The sequence below is a fragment of the Gadus macrocephalus genome, chromosome 20 (assembly GCF_031168955.1).
Source record: "Gadus macrocephalus chromosome 20, ASM3116895v1".
NCBI lineage: Eukaryota > Metazoa > Chordata > Actinopteri > Gadiformes > Gadidae > Gadus > Gadus macrocephalus.
Window position 1 is genome coordinate 17,801,765 of NC_082401.1, and position 19,000 is coordinate 17,820,764.

The following is a 19,000-nucleotide window of genomic DNA, read 5'->3' on the forward strand; positions in this document are numbered from 1 at the left end:
CAACCATTGAGTGATTCAGTGGTGTCTCCAGCTGGTCAATATCTGAGGAATGCTGACCAGTCATCACATAGCCCAGCCTTAACTCTGACCATCCCATAATATTACATGGTTCCCTTTCTCTCCTTGAATAACCGACATTACACAAGATGAAATGTGTGTTATGTTCCTCTATTAGAGTATCTTGTACCATGTACATGACTGTACCGAACGTTGGATACCCTATCTCTTGCTGTCTTGCTGCTTGCTCTACACTGATGATATAACTCCTCAATCTTGCATGGTTAATGCCTTTGCACTTTACTCGGAATATAACCACTCAATCTGGCAGGGTCAGTGCCTTGCTCAACACTGGGAATTTAACCCCTAAACCTGGTAGTGTCATGGCCTTGCTCTTAGACTAGACTATTAGACTATTAGACTAGACTACAATTCATAACCTTACAGGTGCTTTGATCTACATATTGATCTACAGAGGGAATGGTCTTTGTTATTATTATGCCTGTACCACACCATATTCACACAGTAACACACACCACATACACACAAAAACGCACTGCATAGACTCAAACACAAAAACACCACTTACACAAACAGAAACACACCACATAACAGGGCGGGAGGCTGTGATATTTCAGTACACCCTCATTATCCCCGCAGACAGAAAATATAGCTTTCCTGTGTGTTGTGAAAACACACGCTTTCTGAAGGGCCAAAGGGCCCTGTGCATGCACGTGATGTAACCTCTTTCCCTTCTCTGTTATGATGTGAAGGTCTTAATGAGCTCGAGGTGACCAGGTCACTGCAGGATGCCCGGTCAGGTATCTACTCCCCAAACACACCTGGATGGATCTCCTCCATCAGGAAATAAACCCTTATTTTCATATGACCTAGTGTTCACCAGTAGAAGTCTTTGGATCTATGGGGTAGCTCCCTGTATAACCATTGTGGAGGAGACAGTGTTTATGTAATAATGTATGTTACGTATTTATTCAACTATACTTTAAATGTCTTTGAAATGGAAATCCTGTCCAGATAAAGCTGTCAGGGGCCATTGTGTTTGGAGGGTAAATAAATACTGTAAACTAAAATTTGTTGTGGTTCCAGGCCCCAATAGCTCCACCTGTGGATTCAATTCTGGATAAGCCTTTGTATGACACGCTTGGCTAGCTCTTAGGCTTAGCTTAGCTGCTTGGAGCCCTGGCTTCAGGCTTGATTTAGTCCACAATCCAAGAACATTGAAATCATTTAGAGTTTGGCTTCATTTCTCCTCCCCTCTGTTGCTCCCTTCACTCTCCATCACTCCCCCCCTACCTCTCTTAATTTAAAATCTCTCTCTCTCTCTCTCTCTCTCTCTCTCTCTCTCTCTCTCTCTCTCTCTCTCTCTCTCTTTCTCTCTCGCCAACAGTCTATTTGTTTAATTTTACATTTCCAAATTGAAATTTAATCAGCCACTACAGTCCAATTGTGTGCATGTTTCTGCGCGTGTGTGTGTGTGTGTGTAGAGCCACAAGCGTGTGTGTGTGTGTGTTCTCTGCTTATTTTGTATACCAAAGTATACAGTACTTGTAGGCTGTGCATGGTCCAAGTAAGTTGTTATGGTTAGGCATTTGTGATGACCATGTTATTATTCAACCCATGATCTGTGCTTTCTATTTATATAGGGTTCAGGAAAGGGTTAAGTTTAAGGTAAGGATTATGCAGGGGGTTAGGGAAGGTGTTGCGGTTAAGCAAAAGGTTAGGCTTAAGGTAAGAGTTAAAGTAAGGGTTACTGTAAGGGTTAGGGTTGAGGTCACACTGGGGCAGGACTCATGCAATTTATGTGACCATGACAACGCTGCCAGCCTGTTACCATGACGACACCATGCCAGTCAGCGTGGCACCACAATAGAACCCAAGGCTGCAGTGACCTCATCACTTCACAACACTCCGAGCCAAACCGCATCCTCATTCATTCAACCCGGTGTGTGTGTGTGTGTGTGTGTGTGTGTGTGTGTGTGTGTGTGTGTGTGCGTGTGCGTGTGCACGTGCACGTCTTCCAGGCACCCCGGGTGACTCATGTGTGTGACTTTAGCAGAGCTCCGCAAAATCAGGATCTTCAGTTTTGAGTTTGTTGTTCATAGCCTCCACGTAGACATCTCTTCAGATGAAGAGATGTCTCATGGGTCAGGGGTGTGGGCTCACCACTGTTATTTCAGTTTGGATTCTTTGATCGGTTCCCTATTTCTATTTTAATTAGTTTTCAGTTTTATCTTTTAGGGTTCCTAGTGGTTAGGGTTAGGGTTAGGGATATTTCAGTTTTAATCTTTAGTGTACTCAGAATAAAGCAAGAATACAATCTTATTTTATTAATACATTATACGAATACAAATTATAACTTCTGCAATAATAGCTGAGTTGTGCATTACTGGATATTATAACATACACCACACCATGGTTATATTTTAAGATGCCAGTCAAAGTTCTCCTTCTTCTTCAGAAAACAGTTCCTCATTGACCTTGAACAATCATCCAATCAGAAGGCTATTTTTATGCGCTCCTAACCAATCAGGTTTCCTATAGAGCTCTGTGGTTTGGCTTTGTTAATTAATTGCTTGGAAATGTCTCTGTCTGTAGTTAAATTTAGAAATATGGCAGACGCTTGTGTGGTGATATTCACAACATCAGCATAATCTAACTGAATGGAGATAGGTTTGTGGCTGAGGTTGTTTAAGATGGCAGAAAGCCTAGTTAATTCAAATGACAATGACATTGACTACTGGCATTTGTTGTAACCATTTTTTCACTTTTTTTTTATTGTTAATACATATATTTGACAAGAATGTTGATATTGGATGAAGTCCATCGTGGACTTGAGTCATAGCAGTTTTGTTTTGAAAGCTTTGCTGAGATCACATTCATACAGCTGTTGTTTGACATCTGGGATCTAATGGGTCTAAATAGGCTGAGGCTGTGTAAGTGTAATTTTCCATGGGTAGGAAACTAGACTGATAATGTCCCAAAGCCTTAGGCTAAGCCTAGGCACTATTGGTTAGACGTAAAGAAAAGAGATGAATTGAGTGTAGCAGAAAGGAAGGAAGGAAGGTGGATGGGTGTATATGTTTGACCAAGGGAATCCATGTTATATGAATATCACATGGTGCAGCTCAACACAACCACTAAGATAGCTCAATCCACCCATCATGAGATTGGACATTCCTAGATGAGGCTGAATCCTGCAATCATAATCATTATAATCATAATATTATTAATATAATTATCTTGTTAATAATAATAATAATAATGATAATATGTTAGTAGAGTTTGGTCCAGCCATGGTACGTGACAGCAACCTTTCATGGTGAGTCACAGGAAGTCTGATGTTGATCAGTGTTTTATAGAAGTGTTTTGTCTCCTTCTGATTATAGAGTAGCAGTTATTTGAAAAGGTTCAAGCATTCTAAGAGGTACCAGTTTTTAAATTGGTTGTACTTTAAAAAAGGTCAGAAGTGGGGACGGTTTGGGTGAGGAGACTTAAGGCTAATCAACTAATGTCTGGGTGGATGGTAAATATGTGGATAAATAGTTGGAGACCTGCTAGATGGATAGGTTCTTAGGTAAATGGGCCAATGCAAAGTTGGTAGGTAGATTGATTATTAGGTATATAGTTATTCAGTGAGTGTATAACTATGACGGGTGTTTGAGGGTGTAAATGTTACAGGTAGACAGGTATGTGTATGTGTGTGTGGCGGGGGGGGGGAGAGTATGTGCATGCCTGTTTGTAGGAGGGAGTGTAAAAGTGTGTGGGTGTGTGTGTTAGTGCAGGTTTGTCTCTGATAAGTCTTTGTGTGTTTGTGTGTGTTTGTGTGTGGGTGTGTGTAAACTCTACAGGTGTGTGTGTGTGTTTTTAACTGAGAACACAGTGAGTTTCCTTTGTGTCCGCAAGGCGAGGTGTGAGTTATTGCTACTAATATGACCCAAGAGGACAGTATACCTCTCTCTCTTTCGCTCTCTCTCTCTCGCTCTCTCTCTCTCTAACTCTCTCGCTCTCTCACTCTCGCTCTCTCACTCTCGCTCTCTCTCTTGCCCTCTCTCTCTCTCTGGGTGTATGTAAGACAGAGAGTGTATTCACATGGCCTCTGAGGAGGTGATGTGTTTTACGATTGCGGTCACTGTTTTCCTTGTTAATTAGAGCTTTGACATAACTCACATGTCTCTAAAATAATACTAAACATAACTCCATGCTAAAAATGTAACTCCATAGTCTAACCAAAACTCCATACTCTGAACATAACTCCATACCCAAAATGTAACTCCATAGTCTAACCAAAACTCCATACTCTAAACTTAACTCTATTCTCTAAACATAACTCCATACTGTATAAATAACTCCATTTTGTGAATAAATCTTAACCTAAGTCAATACTGTATATATAACTCTATGGTCTATACATAACCGGGACCCTAAACGTAACTACATTAACTATATTATCTTTGACCATAAACATAACCATGACTAAGCGTAACGCTGGGCCTCAGAGGAATGCGTGTTGTTTGTCGTCTTGCAGGACAGATTTTATGATGGGCGTAGAGGGTGTGAGGAATGTTAGGAACTAATGTAAATACTGGGTCCTGGTGCTCTCCCAAGACCTCCAGAGGAACTCCTTTTTATCTGAACTAAACCCCTCACTATTCCGTCAATACTCATTATTCATGACTCAATAAACCATAAGCGCCAGCGCGCTTGTTGTAGAGAGAGAGAGAGAGAGAGAAAGAGAGAGAGAGAGAGAGAGAGAGAGAGAGAGAGAGAGAGAGAGAGAGAGAGAGAGAGAGAGAGAGAGAGAGAGAGAGAGGGAGAGGGAGAGGGAGAGGGAGAGAGAGAGAGAGAGAGAGACAGAGAGAGAGAGAGAGAGAGAGAGAAAAATATGTTTACTAAACGTACAGCACTGAGTCACCAGTAACTGCTAAACTGGTAACTCATATAATCACAGCTCTTGCGTCTGTACCCTGTCAATTCCCCGATCCGTTCTCAGGACAGCCAACACGCAACTCCTTTAGCCGTGGGCCCGTGAGGCCGTGGTTTTATAAACGTGACTTTAAAGTGAGGCATGAGAACAATCAAGAGCACAAAAATCAATAACGGAGTGGCTGCAAAAACGATTCCAAATGCTGCGTGACCTAGATTCTAGAGCAACGACCGGAGAGGCTCTTCCAGAGGGGCTCTCGGTGTCTTTATCAACTCTGTAGATCACTGACATGGTGCGACCTCGGCAGAGGGAATATCTGCGGCCTGTCGAACATCATCCATCATCCATCATTCCGCGTTGTCTCGACGACCGCCAACCAGTCCAGATCTTGACCAGGTGCAGAGGGGCTGCAACTCCCCCCGACCAAAAGACCGACGCGTGAGTCGGTGGGTCTGGTCTGGGCTTAGATAAGATCTGCTGGAGGTAGCGACTAGAGTAACGTAGCCGGTTGCTCGCCGGGGAAAACGTGGTTGCTCATATTAGGAATGGGGTGTGTTCAACACTGGTCCAGAGGGTCTCCAGTGGACAGCATAAGTCTCTGGAGCGCTGTGGGTGAACCTGTCTTCCAACCACGCGGGCCACCCAGTAACCTATCCCAGTATCGGCTCCCCTCCACCACCTGACCGCACCCCCCGACCCCGCATGGAGAACAGAACCATTGGATCCGTCATGGGGGACTACCCCCTGGTTCCCATCCAACACTCAATTGATGATTAACTCAACCCTGCAGTGGTATTTTTAAGAAATAAGACGAAGGACGAAGAACAACGATATACCAAATTCCATTTCCCCTCTATGAGTCCACCCTGAAACCTTTTTTTTTTTATATAATGGGAAACAATGAACCGATTAATTCATATGAAGAAGAATTGATTGCGTGTAGGTTTGCATGCACACAATGGATGGACGCAGGCATCCAAAGGTTTATGCATGCACATAGCTACAAATGGACAAACATATACACACAACCAGCCTAGAGCTTGTTCCAACTGGTTCAGAGAGCAAAAGAAATTTGACAAAGAAAGGGGAGGAGTAAAAAAAAAAAGAGAGATAGAGGAACTGATTAGAAGTTGAGGCATCAGTCAGAATACACGTACGCACGCACCCACGCAGGCACGCATGCAAACACTCACACACACTCACTGACCCTTATACACAAATATCTGCGTGTTGAAACCCATGGCGTAAAAGGAAGCAAGTATTTCAGGGTCAGAGGTCGTTGTATTTCCTCTGAGATGTAATTAAAATGTCATCACAGAGCCACAATCACACTTCTTCTTCAGAAATACAACTACGTTTCCCATGATGCACTATAAATGGTTGTGTTTAGGTATTAGGTTAGAGATGATTAAGTTAGGTATTTAGTTAAAGACGGTTTAGTAGAGATGGTTAATTTCAGAGCTCTAAACACCATCTAAGCCCAGGGCCAGACTCATGCTGATTCTTTTAAATGTTCTAGGACATTGACTGTGTGTTTTTACAGATGTTTAAATATTTTATATTTTATATTCATGTACAGTACACACTGTTTAGAGTTTCCGATATACATTTCCTTCCGGACAATAAAGTCTATATAATGTTACGTTATTCTTGGTTTAGGTATTAAATTAGTGTTAGGGTAAAGCAATACATCTTGGGAAAAATGACCGGAACAGTCCGTCTTGCCCTCGTTACCTCAGAGCTGTCAGCACGTTCACTATCCACAGCAATACATCAATGCTGGTTACCCACATGTTCCAGGAAATAACAACCATTAAATAACTGTTCTGATCCGAGCCTGCTGCCTCGACCTTTGAACTCTGCACACCCCCAGCTGCCATAAAGCCCTGACCTTGACCGTGAGTGTCTCCTAGCCTCTTAAGACAATCCGCCGTTTAACTGCAGGTTAGCGAGGCGGCTAAATAGCTGCCAGTTCTGTTTGTTATGAAACACAACCTGTCTCCGGCTCAGACCAAAGGGTCTTATTAGAATTAGGCAACATAGCTTGGATGGCTAAACCTCCCGCTGGCGCCTCCACGGGATGCTAAGCTATTGGTTGCGTCCGGCTAGGGGGCAGTGTGTGGGGGACTGCTGGTTTAGATTAATTTAATGAGATGTTGGGGCGAGATTCTGGCCCCGCTGGTGGACTCGTTAATGAACCGGCCCCCTACATGAGATCAGCAGAACCACTAACAACACACAGATCACGTAACACATCATATGAGAGTCATCCCTGGACCAGTGTGACCTGGGGGGCCGTCCTAAACAAACAGATATTTATTAAGTTAATAAACCAGACCACAGATGTTACAAAAAGGAGAAGATAAGGAAACGGGCTGGTGTGATAAGTGTGTCCAAAACATCTGGATATGCAGATAGAAGAATATGCGCGAGAGAGGGAGGGGCAATGAGAGTGTGGATGGGAGATATGTGGGGGCTCGATCTAGTGGTTTGGGGTGTTGAAATCCCAAACACAAATATGTTCCTAATCCCTACCTGCTCCTCAATGACCTGTTTCTCAATTCACTGTAAGCCTCTTTGGATGAAAAAATCCTAGATTATTTACTAGTAAGTAGAAGGTCAGTGAGAGAGTGTTGCAGTATTTCTCTACTTGTAACGGTTACTGTGGCGACCACAATTGCAAAGAGAGAGGAAGATGGAGGGATAAGGATCGACTGCAGGGTGACAAGGAATGCAAAGAGTCAAACTCTGACGCCACGTTAACGTCTGGAACCAACTTCCCATGTAAGCAGGTGGGTCGAAGTAAAAACAAAGTCTTTATTTTCCAAAAATAACTACGAAAGCGTGTAATATACTTAATCCCTTCAGAGACATGTACAGGTCAAAGGTCACATATCGCTACAGATTACTGCTCTGCTCATGGACACTCAAGCAATACCTCAAGACCGACTGTGTGTGTGTGTGTGTGTGTGTGTGTGTGTGTGTGTGTGTGTGTGTGTGTGTGTGTGTGTGTGTGTGTGTGTGTGTGTACGAAGAGGGGGGGTGTGAGGAGTGGGACAGGTGTGGGGGGCGAGGAGGGAGAGAAGGTGTGCTAAGAAACAGAGAAAAGCAAGGGCAGAGGGATGAGGGAACGAATTATCCATCAGCCCGCACACACACACACACACACACACACACACACACGCACACATACACACACACGCACACACGCACGCACGCACGCACGCACGCACGCACGCACGCACGCACGCACGCACGCACGCACGCACGCACGCACGCACGCACGCACACACACACACACACACACACACACACACACACACACACACACACACACACACACACACACACACACACACACACACACACACACACACACACACACACACACACACACCTCACAAACCCTTAGCCTGCAATTACAACATTGACCTTGGGGTCTGTTGAGGACCAGTACTGCATGGTTAGGAGTTATATTCCCTGTGTAGCTTGTTATGTAAAGCAAGGCATTACACTGCCAGTGTTAGGGGTTATTTTCCTTTTTTAGGTAGAGCAAGGCACTAAGACAGGTACCCTGAGTTACCTGGCTATAACCTCAGACTCCAGCAGCCAGTAGTGACCAAGAAACCCACAAATTTAACATTACACCATTCCCTCCTGTGAGCAGTCAGAGGGGGGATGTGAGATGTGATTTACTCTCCCAGTAGCAGTAAGAAAGTGTCGGGACAGTTGGTTAACACAAGTCCATCACGCATAGCAGGTACATTACACAGAGCAGGTACATTACACGAAGCAGGTTAAAACTACTGGTGTAAATCAAAAGTTTAAAGTTAATGGTCCGTTTTTAAAAGTCAATGTGGTTTGGGTTAGCACGCTAGCCAGCAGCTGGAAAGGGTTGTGGCGGCAGTTTATAGCAGGAACCCTGCTGGCTTACCCTTACCCTAGTGGCTTGAGCCAGATCCACGTAACTTAGACCATGTCCACGCTGATGCAGATATATATTTCTTTATTTGTTTTGGCTGATAATTCATCCACACTTAAACAGGTTTATCCACCAATAACGGGTACCTTCCATTGAGAGTACTTAGTTGATCCTGGGGAAAACACATGAACACTGAGGATTTTTGGAAATGCAGACATATAATTGTGACCCCAACCCCAGAACATTGAGGGCTGGCTAGGGTGGTGTGGTTGCACGAGAGAAGGCATGAACTAAAGCGGGAAAACGTTTTGTTTTTAATGCTAAAATTGCATTTTCAGCACAATATGATGGATGGAAAACTTCGGAAAAACACTTTCTTACCTTTATACAGAGTAGGTGTACAAGGGACATGGCCTGATACAGTTGATAACATCCTGTGTTTATATAGGTGTCACATACTTTAACTTCCTGAGCCCCCGAAGGGAGTTTTATGTAATGATTGAGTGACAGCATACCTAACCCCTGATGATGGTCTGTGATCCCTCCCCCTGGGACCTTCTCCTCCAATCAGGTCAGAGCCCAGGAATGTTCTGATCTGTAAGATAGAAGACCATGACTAGAATGTTCACTGATCTATAACTATACTACTATACATACAGTGTACCTCTGGCAACCAGTCCAAATGTGGGAGGAGAGAGGAGAAAAAGAACGAGAGAGAGAAAGGCAGAGTGACATAGACATAAGATGTAGAGTCATAGACATAGTGAGAGAGACGGATAAAGATACACACAAAAAAAAGAAAGAGGTCCACATCACATGAGCATGCTGCAGGAGAGATGGAGACTATTGAGTGCGGTTGATGTGTGTAGAGAGAGAGAGAGAGAGAGAGAGAGAGAGAGAGAGAGAGAGAGAGAGAGAGAGAGAGAGAGAGAGAGAGAGAGAGAGAGAGAGAGAGAGAGAGAGAGGAAAGGATGGGGGAGGGGAGAAAGAAAGATAGAGATAGAGTGAGATGGACTGACACACTGTAGACCTCCCAGGTGTCCTTCCTGTATCGTCTAGAGATCAGGTGACTCCCCAGGTTGGACCCCTCAACACCTCCGTGAGCTAGTCTGTCCCCTCCTTACAAGGGGAGGCCTTCTGTCGGAGGAGGAGGAGGAGGAGGAGGAGGAGGCAAGCAGCTCAGCAGCTCGTTTGTCCAAACTCAATAAGAAGAAGTTCTGGCTGTCAGGGCGGGAAAATAGATGACCCATAATCCTCTTGGATCCGTCCTCAATCACGCAGGTTTTTTTCAACTGTTATTTGTGCTAACCAGGAGAAATCTTTCCTGCGTAATCTCTGGCCAACCCAACCCCTCCTCCCCCCCCCCCCCCCCCCCAAAAAGCTTTGCAGGCAGTTTGATGAACCTCGCTCATTAAACTGTCCAACAGAAACACTAAAACATTCAGACTGGAAAGTTTGTGCAAAGCCAACCAATCTTTCCTGTTAATTCTCCCCTCGTCGCTTCACCGCCAGTAGAACACTCTGCAGTCCTGTACGAAGAAACGTCCATTGTAGAAAATGGACGTTAGTCTCTTGGAATGGTCGGAAGCCCTCGTCATCGTCCTTAGTTGTATGAACGGTTGGTAATAGAGTAACGTTGGTAGCCATGGGAACGCTCCGTAGTCATACAAAGTTGGCATATAACTGGCCTGTAGTCGTAGAAACGGCCAGTAGGGTAGCTAGCTACCTACCCGTGACCATGCCAGGCTACATCTCCCTAGGATACACCATGCCAAGTTAATTCACACATTACATCATGCTATGCTATACCATGCCAGGCTACACCATGATAGTCTGCAGCATGCTACGCTACGCCATGCTAGGCTATACCCCATTGACCTAAATCGCGCAAGGTCTTGGTGAGATCCATGCTGCACCATGCTGGACTACACCATGCTACGCTATACCAAGTCTAAGGAAGCTAAGGTGCAACGGCTGAACTTCTTGTGGCCCTTCTCATCCTTTCAAGTCTTTGTGGGCTTGCCCTCTTCAGCTGTCTTCGGGGAATTATGAAAGCTTGAGTGAATCAAGGAGATCCAATTAGTCAAATCCTGACCCCCGCCATGGGCTAGCAGTCTGCTTTGCGACAGCTCGGCTGGGCTTCGCGGGGTCTGTGTCTGTGCGTGATGGGTGATTTTATTGGTTTTGGTGAGGGAACAGTAGGTATTCCATCTCGCCAACCCAAAATGTGGGTGTGACTTTATATGTCTCTTGTGTTTATTCTATTGTATGGTGGGTCATTTGTTCACGTTGAACTGGGCGTGCTTTTGCTGTTTTGTGTGTTTGCATACCAGGATTATATCTCAGTCAATTTTAGTTTGACATACATCAATCATTCCACTCTATTTTAAATCCTTGCAGATTAAGTTTCTAATGTTAACTATTACCAGCAACACAGCTTTCATACCCCCTGAAACAGGAGCCGCTAAAAAAAACAAAGCCAGAGGAAAGGTTTCTGGACTGTAAGAGAAAAAAACAAAATGGTCTTCAGGAGATGGAGAGGAGGAGAGCTTGTTGATAGTTGGCTCTCAGAGTGGATTACCCAATGTGAAAAATATGTGTATTAGAGACTTATTTACTGTTTTGATTCAAAATAGTTGTAAAATGCCTCAGGGTTTCTGAGATAGCGAATAGTTGCGGTCTCTGGAACAGTTTGAGGAGGTAAATAAAGGGCAAGAGCCTGAAAACTGACATGGGAATTATAAAAACATTACTTGGTGTCAGTGATCACCGTTTAGTGCGGCTTTAATGTTGAAAGCGTTGAGAGCCAGAACGATTGAGAAACAAGACTTATTCCACGAAAGGACCCACAGCTTTCTCAGAGCTCTGATTCACGGTGGGCTTGGGCGGTCCAACATAATAATAATAATAATAAATCCGTTTTTTATAGCGTACTCGAAGACGCTTTACAATAAGAAAGGAATGCATACAGACAGTACAGACAATCAATCAAAAGGGAAAAATAAATAAATTAATAAAAACAACACCACAACAATAGGCAACACATTAAGAGAGCGGGAGAGAGTGGAAGATGGCGGAGGATGATTTGTCAAATGTTGTAGGTAGGTCTTAAGAGATAGGTTTTACTTTGACTTTTGAATGAACAGAGTGTATCAGAGTTTCGGATGGCCAGAGGGAGGGAGTTCCAGAGGGTAGGGGCGGCGATGGCGAAGGCTCTGTCCCCCAGGGTGCGACACTCGGTCTTGGGGATGGAGGTGAGGAGGTTGGCATCAGCGGAGCGTTGGTGGCGAGTGGGGGAGTGGCGATGGAGGAGATCTGTTATCTACGAGGGAGCAAAGTTGTTTAGCGCTTTGTAGGTGGTGAGGAGAATCTTGAAATTGATGCGTTGTTTTATTGGAAGCCAATGAAGTTGACGGAGGATGGGAGTAATGTGTTCTCTGGAGGGGGAGTTAGTAAGCAGTCGGGCAGCAGAGTTTTCTAACATAAATACTATAATATATTAATAGTCATTTGTTAGGCACAAACAGAGAAAGATTGTAGAGGCAGTGGTACGCCAATTACACCTGCACGGCTTTACACTGCCCACGCGTATATAGAATGTGTTGTCAGGTTGTCACAGCGACTTCGAGTTGGTAACCCTAGATGCTAAGGCTGAGTTTGAGTCACTAGTTGTTAATTGTGTCTAAGTGTTTGATTGCATGGTGGACAACCGTGTTTGTGTGTGTGTGTGTCTGTGTGTGTGTGCGTGCGTGCGTGTGTACGCGTACGTGTACCATGTCCTTCTGAACTCCTGGGGCCGTGTATGTTGTGGAAACACATCTTTAATGCTTTGAATACTTCTGTTGTCGATAAAGTTGCTTGAATGGAAGGAGAGAGGAGGAGGTCTGCTGCCTGTCCTGTCGAACTCCGGTGATTGGTTGCCATGGCGATGAGAAAGATACACACATACACTTATCAAGACAAGGGTTAGGGTTAGGGTTAGGGTTGCACACACACACACACACACACACACACACACACACACACACACACACACACACACACACACACACACACACACACACACACACACACACACACACACACACACACATGCTAGGTGTCTGTGTCACATGTTATTTGCGGTCTGTAATCCGTTATGGGTTACCTCCACCGGAGCAGTCATTGTTCGTGCACTGTAAACACATCCTCACATGGACACGAACGAAGATAGAGCAATCAAATATCAGTTTGCTACAGAGTAGCACAGCTAGATAGATGGATGAGAGAGAGAGAGAGAATTAATGATTAGAGAGAATGAATGAATTATGATGCATTTAATCAATGGTTGTTAAAGGACTCCCGGTGTTTGGAAGAGCAACAAGTTGGATGGTGCCTCTACCCTCCTCCTCTCCTTCTCCCTCCTCGACTTCTCCCTCCCTTCCACCACATAAACAGTGCTGTAGTATGATTGAAGGGCTATTATTTGAGGGTAATGGTTCTACCCATCCATCAGCTATAAGTGATTGAAATGCTCTTTGATCGACTGCCCCTGCCTCTGTTTGAAACAATTTCGTTTTTAGACTGCTCCCGCCTCACTTCTTAACAAAACAGGGCATCTCTTCGCTGATTGGTTCAGATAATCTCACACCTTTTAAGAAGGTTGTGAGAGTGAAGGAAATCAGGAGGAGAAGGAGGTGTAGAGGGAGGAGAAGGGAGGAAAAAAGTTGCAAATATAAATACTTATTAGACCCTGTAAATTAATTAGAGCTTGTGGGTCAATGACAAAACTGGGTTTTCAAGCCTCCAAAAAATAAAAGTACTCAAAACTGGTTGTTCTTTCTGGACATTACTATATTAATTAGGCGTTCTTATAGCCATAACATCTGAATCGCTCTCTCTCTTTATTCTTTCTTTCTTTCTTTCTTTCTTTCTTTCTTTCTTTCTTTCTTTCTTTCTTTCTTTCTTTCTTTCTTTCTTTCTTTCTTTCTTTCTTTCGATCTCACTCTCTCTCTATCACGTGCACGATTTCTCTCTCTCTTTCTTCCTTTTTTTCTTTCACTCTCTTTCTCTCTCTCTCTCAGGGTCTTAACACAGATGACCACATTGATCCTTCAATCCCTCTATTTTTCCCAGCAAAGAGTTTCACACACACACACACACACACACACACACACACACACACACACACACACACACACACACACACACACACACACACACACACACACACACACACACACACACACACACACTCGCCCTGACTGGCCAATAGCATGTAGCTGTGAGGGGCCAGACAGACTCTGTGTGTGTGTGTGTTTATGTGTTAAGTGGGAATGTGTGTGTGTGTGTGTGTGTGTGTGGCGTGTGTGTGTGTATATGTGTATGTGATGGAGGGGGGGGATCTAGTGGTTGGTTGGCTCGCTCGCCCAGTGAGGGAGAGAAGGGAGGGGGTCATAACAGACTGCCCACTCACTACGTCTGGTCAGTCAACCAACTCACCACACATCACACACAAGAGGGAGAGAGACATAGAACTCATAAAGAGAGGGAGAGAGAGAGAGAGAGAGAGAGAGAGAGAGAGAGAGAGAGAGAGAGAGAGAGAGAGAGAGAGAGAGAGAGAGAGAGAGAGAGAGAGAGAGAGAGAGAAGTAATTCACAGTACTCATGGAGAGGGAGAGAGATAGACACTACTCATAGTGGAAAAGAGACAGGCTGTCCTACTGTCAGACAGGCTGTCAGAGTGGTGTTAGGTCACTAGTGTTAGCTTAGCGTAAGGAGCTGTACGACAGGAGTGGAGCCCGCCCTCTCTTTGCCCGCGATCGGAATTCTCCTGTTGAGCACAGAGGGAGAGAATACACATTTAATGCCTTCTAGAGTCACCTGATTACAGACACACACACACACACACACACACACACACACACACACACACACACACACACACACACACACACACACACACACACACACACACACACACACACACACACACACACACACACACACACACACACACACACACACACACACAGAGACACTTTGTTAGGATGCTGGGGGCATGTGAGGACCGTCGGCCCCGCAACCGGGCCAGGGACCGGGGGGGAAGCTGCGTGGAGAGCACCGACATCATAGTGAGTACCAGAGTGTGTGTGTGTGTGTGTGTGTGTGTGTGTGTGTGTGTGTGTGTGTGTGTGTGTGTGTGTGTGTGTGTGTGTGTGTGTGTGTCTGTGTGTGTGAGCGAGAGACATTGAGTGCGTGTGTATGCATGTGTCTTTGTCTGTGGTACAATGGACACAGGGGTTATTGTTAATTGACGGTACCCCCCTTACCCTCTTCCCTTCCCCAAGAACTATTCCTGTGTGTGTGTGTGTGTGTGTGTGTGTGTGTGTGTGTGTGTGTGTGTGTGTGTGTGTGTGCCTTTGCGTGTGTGTTTTGTGAGTTCATTTTGGATAGCTGAACCGAGCAGGTGGATTTAATTGGTCCTCAATTATTTTTTTTAAATAATTTGTCATTATTGAGTGTTTTTCTGACTATAAATTGTTAATCAATAAGTAGAGCTAGCGGTAAAGAGAGAGAGAGAGAGAGAGAGAGAGAGAGAGAGGGAGAGGGAGAGAGAGAGAGAGGGAGAGGGAGAGAGAGAGAGAGAGAGAGAGAGAGAGAGAGAGAGAGAGAGAGAGAGAGAGAGAGAGAGAGAGAGAGAGAGAGAGAGAGAGAGAGAGAGAGAGAGAGAGAGTGAGAGTGAGAGAGAGAGAGTAAGGGAGACAGCACTCATGATGGCTGTTGGAGAGGTGATTCCCATCGCCGTTGGCCTCAGCTCATCCCAGCTTTCCTGGTGGTCTCCGTGTTCCGGACATGACCTCGGTTCAACAGAGATAGCATCAGATAACCCTGGCTTGCCAAATATCTCTCAGGAGAGAGATTTATAGGACATGGGAGCGATCCGAACTCTGTGACCAGAGCTGTTTTGGTTGTCCTCATCTTGCCAAGCACTAAGGCTGCCTGGCACCTTGAAGACTGCTGCTAATGCTACGGCTACTGCTACTGCTGCAGGTGGCGCGCTCTCCCAAGTGAGCGGAGATCTTCATTCCTTGTGATAAATCCCTCTTTATTTGGTTTTCAAACCCTCTGTTCTTGTATTCGGTGAGAACATTCAGTGTTTCAAAGGTTCTGGGATTCAAAGGCTTAACTTAAAATGGTAGTCTTTAGTCTAAATGCTGTGCTGTACCTTAAGTTAAGAAGTTACAACATACACGTTGAAGGGCCAAGAATAACTGGGATTTACTGGTGATGGTTGCTTTCATAACTGAAACAAACAGTACCAACATGGACGCTCTGTTACTGTGCCCAAATGAATTGTTTCACAGTTAAGTTAGTTTGCTGATAATCTGACATCATTCATTTTTTTAATCATATAGAAGGGTCAATTCATCTACATTATATTATAAAATGACTATTCGATTTTAGATACACACATATTTATGTGTGTATGTGTATGTCTGTGTTTAGGTATGTGTATGAAAGCTGAGCAAAGGGGATTGTGTAATAGAGAAGAAGTCTGCTACATAATCTGTGTGTGTTTGTGTGTGTTTTCGTGTGTTTGTGTGTGTGTGTGTGTGTGTTTTTGTGTGTGTCTGTGTGTGCAACGTATAGCATGTTGGTGTGCAGGGGACGCTGAATGACGCAGGGTTAGGGTCAGGGCTCAGGCCAGGGGGAATGTGGGCTTGTTTGTGTTCACCACAGAGAGGACACTCAGACCGTACACACAAGGTCATGTGACCCCCCCCACAGACACACACACACAAACCCACGCATGCACACAGACAGGCATACACGTGTACACACACACATGTGCACCTACATTTACTCACTAGAGTCTGGGTGCATATACGCGTGTGTGTGTGTGTGTGTGTGTGTGTGTGTGTGTGTGTGTGTGTGTGTGTGTGTGTGTGTGTGTGTGTGTGTGTTTGTCTGTGTGTATGATTATAGCAATATCCTAAGGACTTCATACTGCTGTATCATTATGTACCATGAATGCCTCAGCCAATCTGGGCTCAGAAGGTCAGCTCTCAGCCAAACACAGCTCTGTATGTAGGAACATGGACTGTACTATGTGTGTGTGATGTGTTAGTGTGTGTATTTTGTTTATGTGTGTGTGTCTGTGTGTGTTTGTCTGTCTGTGCATGTGTGTTTGTGCGTGTTTGTCTGTGTGAGTTATGTCTGGGAGATTCAGAAAGAAAGGGACGTTACAAACACGCACTCATGTGCCTTCTTGAGTTTTTGTGTGTATATGTGTTATTTTGGGTGTTGATATTATTGGTTGAATATATGTTGAGCCAGGTGTGTACCTGTGCCTGGGAGTGACTTTATATAGTTATTTATATTTATATAAATAACTTATATTCATATAGTTATTTATTTATTTATATAGTGTGTGATTATGTGTGTTCTCACAGGGCCGAGTGTGTGCGTATATGTGTGTGTGTGTGTGTGTGTGTGTGTGTGTGTGTGTGTGTGTGTGTGTGTGTGTGTGTGTGTGTGTGTGTGTGTGTGTGTGTGTGCTTGCATGCGTGCGTGCGTGCGTGCGTCCTTGTGTGTGTGCACTTGTGTGAGCCTTCTTGAAACATCTGAAATAACATTAAAGCCAATATGCGTATTTTAAGAGCGATGACATGACTGATTAGCGTGACACATGTCTCTGGGGTGGCGTGTGTGTGTGTGTGTGTGTTTGTACGTATGTGTGTGTGTGTGGGCGGTAGAGAGATGGCGGGAGCAGGGAGGGGAGGGGGGGAAGGTTTGATTCAATGTGTTGTCCTGGTGTTGCTCACACTGGGAGGAGTCGGCCGGTCGTCCAGGACCGCTGCTCTCTCTCAGTGTTCTGTATCCCACACCCTGACTCTTCCTCTGACTCTTATCTCCCACCCTGACTCACTTCCTCCCCCTCTCACTCCCGCTCTCTCTCTCGCTCCCTTTCTAGCCTAACGTTTTATTCTGCCGATGATAGCTACCTTAATGTGCCATAACCGTTTTGGATCCACGGAAAACCTCAGGGCAGTTGCGTTTCCTGATCAACATGTGTCTCTGATTGGCTTGCTCTTCTTCGAAACCATCCCCCTCTTAGGGGGGCCATTGGCTCCAGGCAGACCCTTTCACCCTGAGGGGTGGGATTGAGTTTTGAATTCTTTAACACCCTTATTTTGATCTTGATTCCTATTCACATTTCTTATTCAATGGGCATTTAAAAAGAAAACATAGCAATATTATTTGATCAGAGGAGGTCGTTTCACACTCTTCTCCTAATAGCAACGGCCCATTTTCGTGATCCCACGTAGAGAGAAGGGCGAGAAGGGACGAGAGACTTTATGTCAGAGCACGTTAGGAGTGACATGGAAGGTTGTGAGGTCTCCCTGGCGTCGAGGGTCTTATAGGGTCCGGCCGGGCAGGGATTAGGACCCGGCTCACACAGGAGTGGGTAGGTTGGGTAAGAGAGGGGGAGGGGAGCGGCGGGATGGGGGGGGGGGGGGGGGGGGGGGGGGTATAGTGGACACATGGTCGATCATAGGATAAAACAGGGAAGGAGAGCAGGAGAGAAGATGACACAAAGTATGACGGGAAGAGGAGACACGGAGGGAATGTCACAACAGAGGGAAGGATAGATTACACGACGAGGGTGGGAGATGACGGGCAGACCCCCAGGCGCAATGGAGGGGTGCAATAAGGAGGAGGGGGGTATCACAGAGGGACGTAGGGGCCAAGGGGTGGAGGGTGTGGGAATCACACGCCCCAGTGACCCCCTGATAACCTTGATGACTGCAGAGAGAGGAGACCACAGGGTAGGACGCCCCCTACTGGTGGAGCCAGAACTCCTTGAGACCCATAGCGTCACCGACAGCCCCCGCCAAGAGGGGGAGGTGTTAATCACTGTACAGGGTCAGCATGGTATTAGTTTGAACCGTAGAACAAACGAGAAGACGGGTATGCATTTCTGTCTATATTTCTGGTGTGTCCAGTTTTACGTCACAAACGTGCCAGTAGAAAACAGGGTTAGAAAATAAACCGTAGAAAACCATGTTAGTCGACAGTAGAAAACAGGGTAAGTCGACAGTAGAAAACAGGGTTAGTCGACAGTAGAAATCTGTGTTAGTCAACAGTAGTAAA

At 45.2% G+C, this 19,000-nt stretch overlaps 1 protein-coding gene across 1 annotated transcript in view; it reads left to right on the plus strand.

Annotated features, from left to right (window-relative positions):
- Positions 1-14,491: 14,491 nt before the first annotated feature.
- LOC132448352 (rho GTPase-activating protein 20-like) overlaps positions 14,492-19,000 on the plus strand; it is a 32,207-nt gene continuing 27,698 nt past the window's right edge. The window contains 1 exon segment of the mRNA XM_060039545.1: positions 14,492-14,976. Within this exon segment, the coding sequence (XP_059895528.1) occupies positions 14,893-14,976 (84 nt within the window). The 5' untranslated portion in view covers positions 14,492-14,892.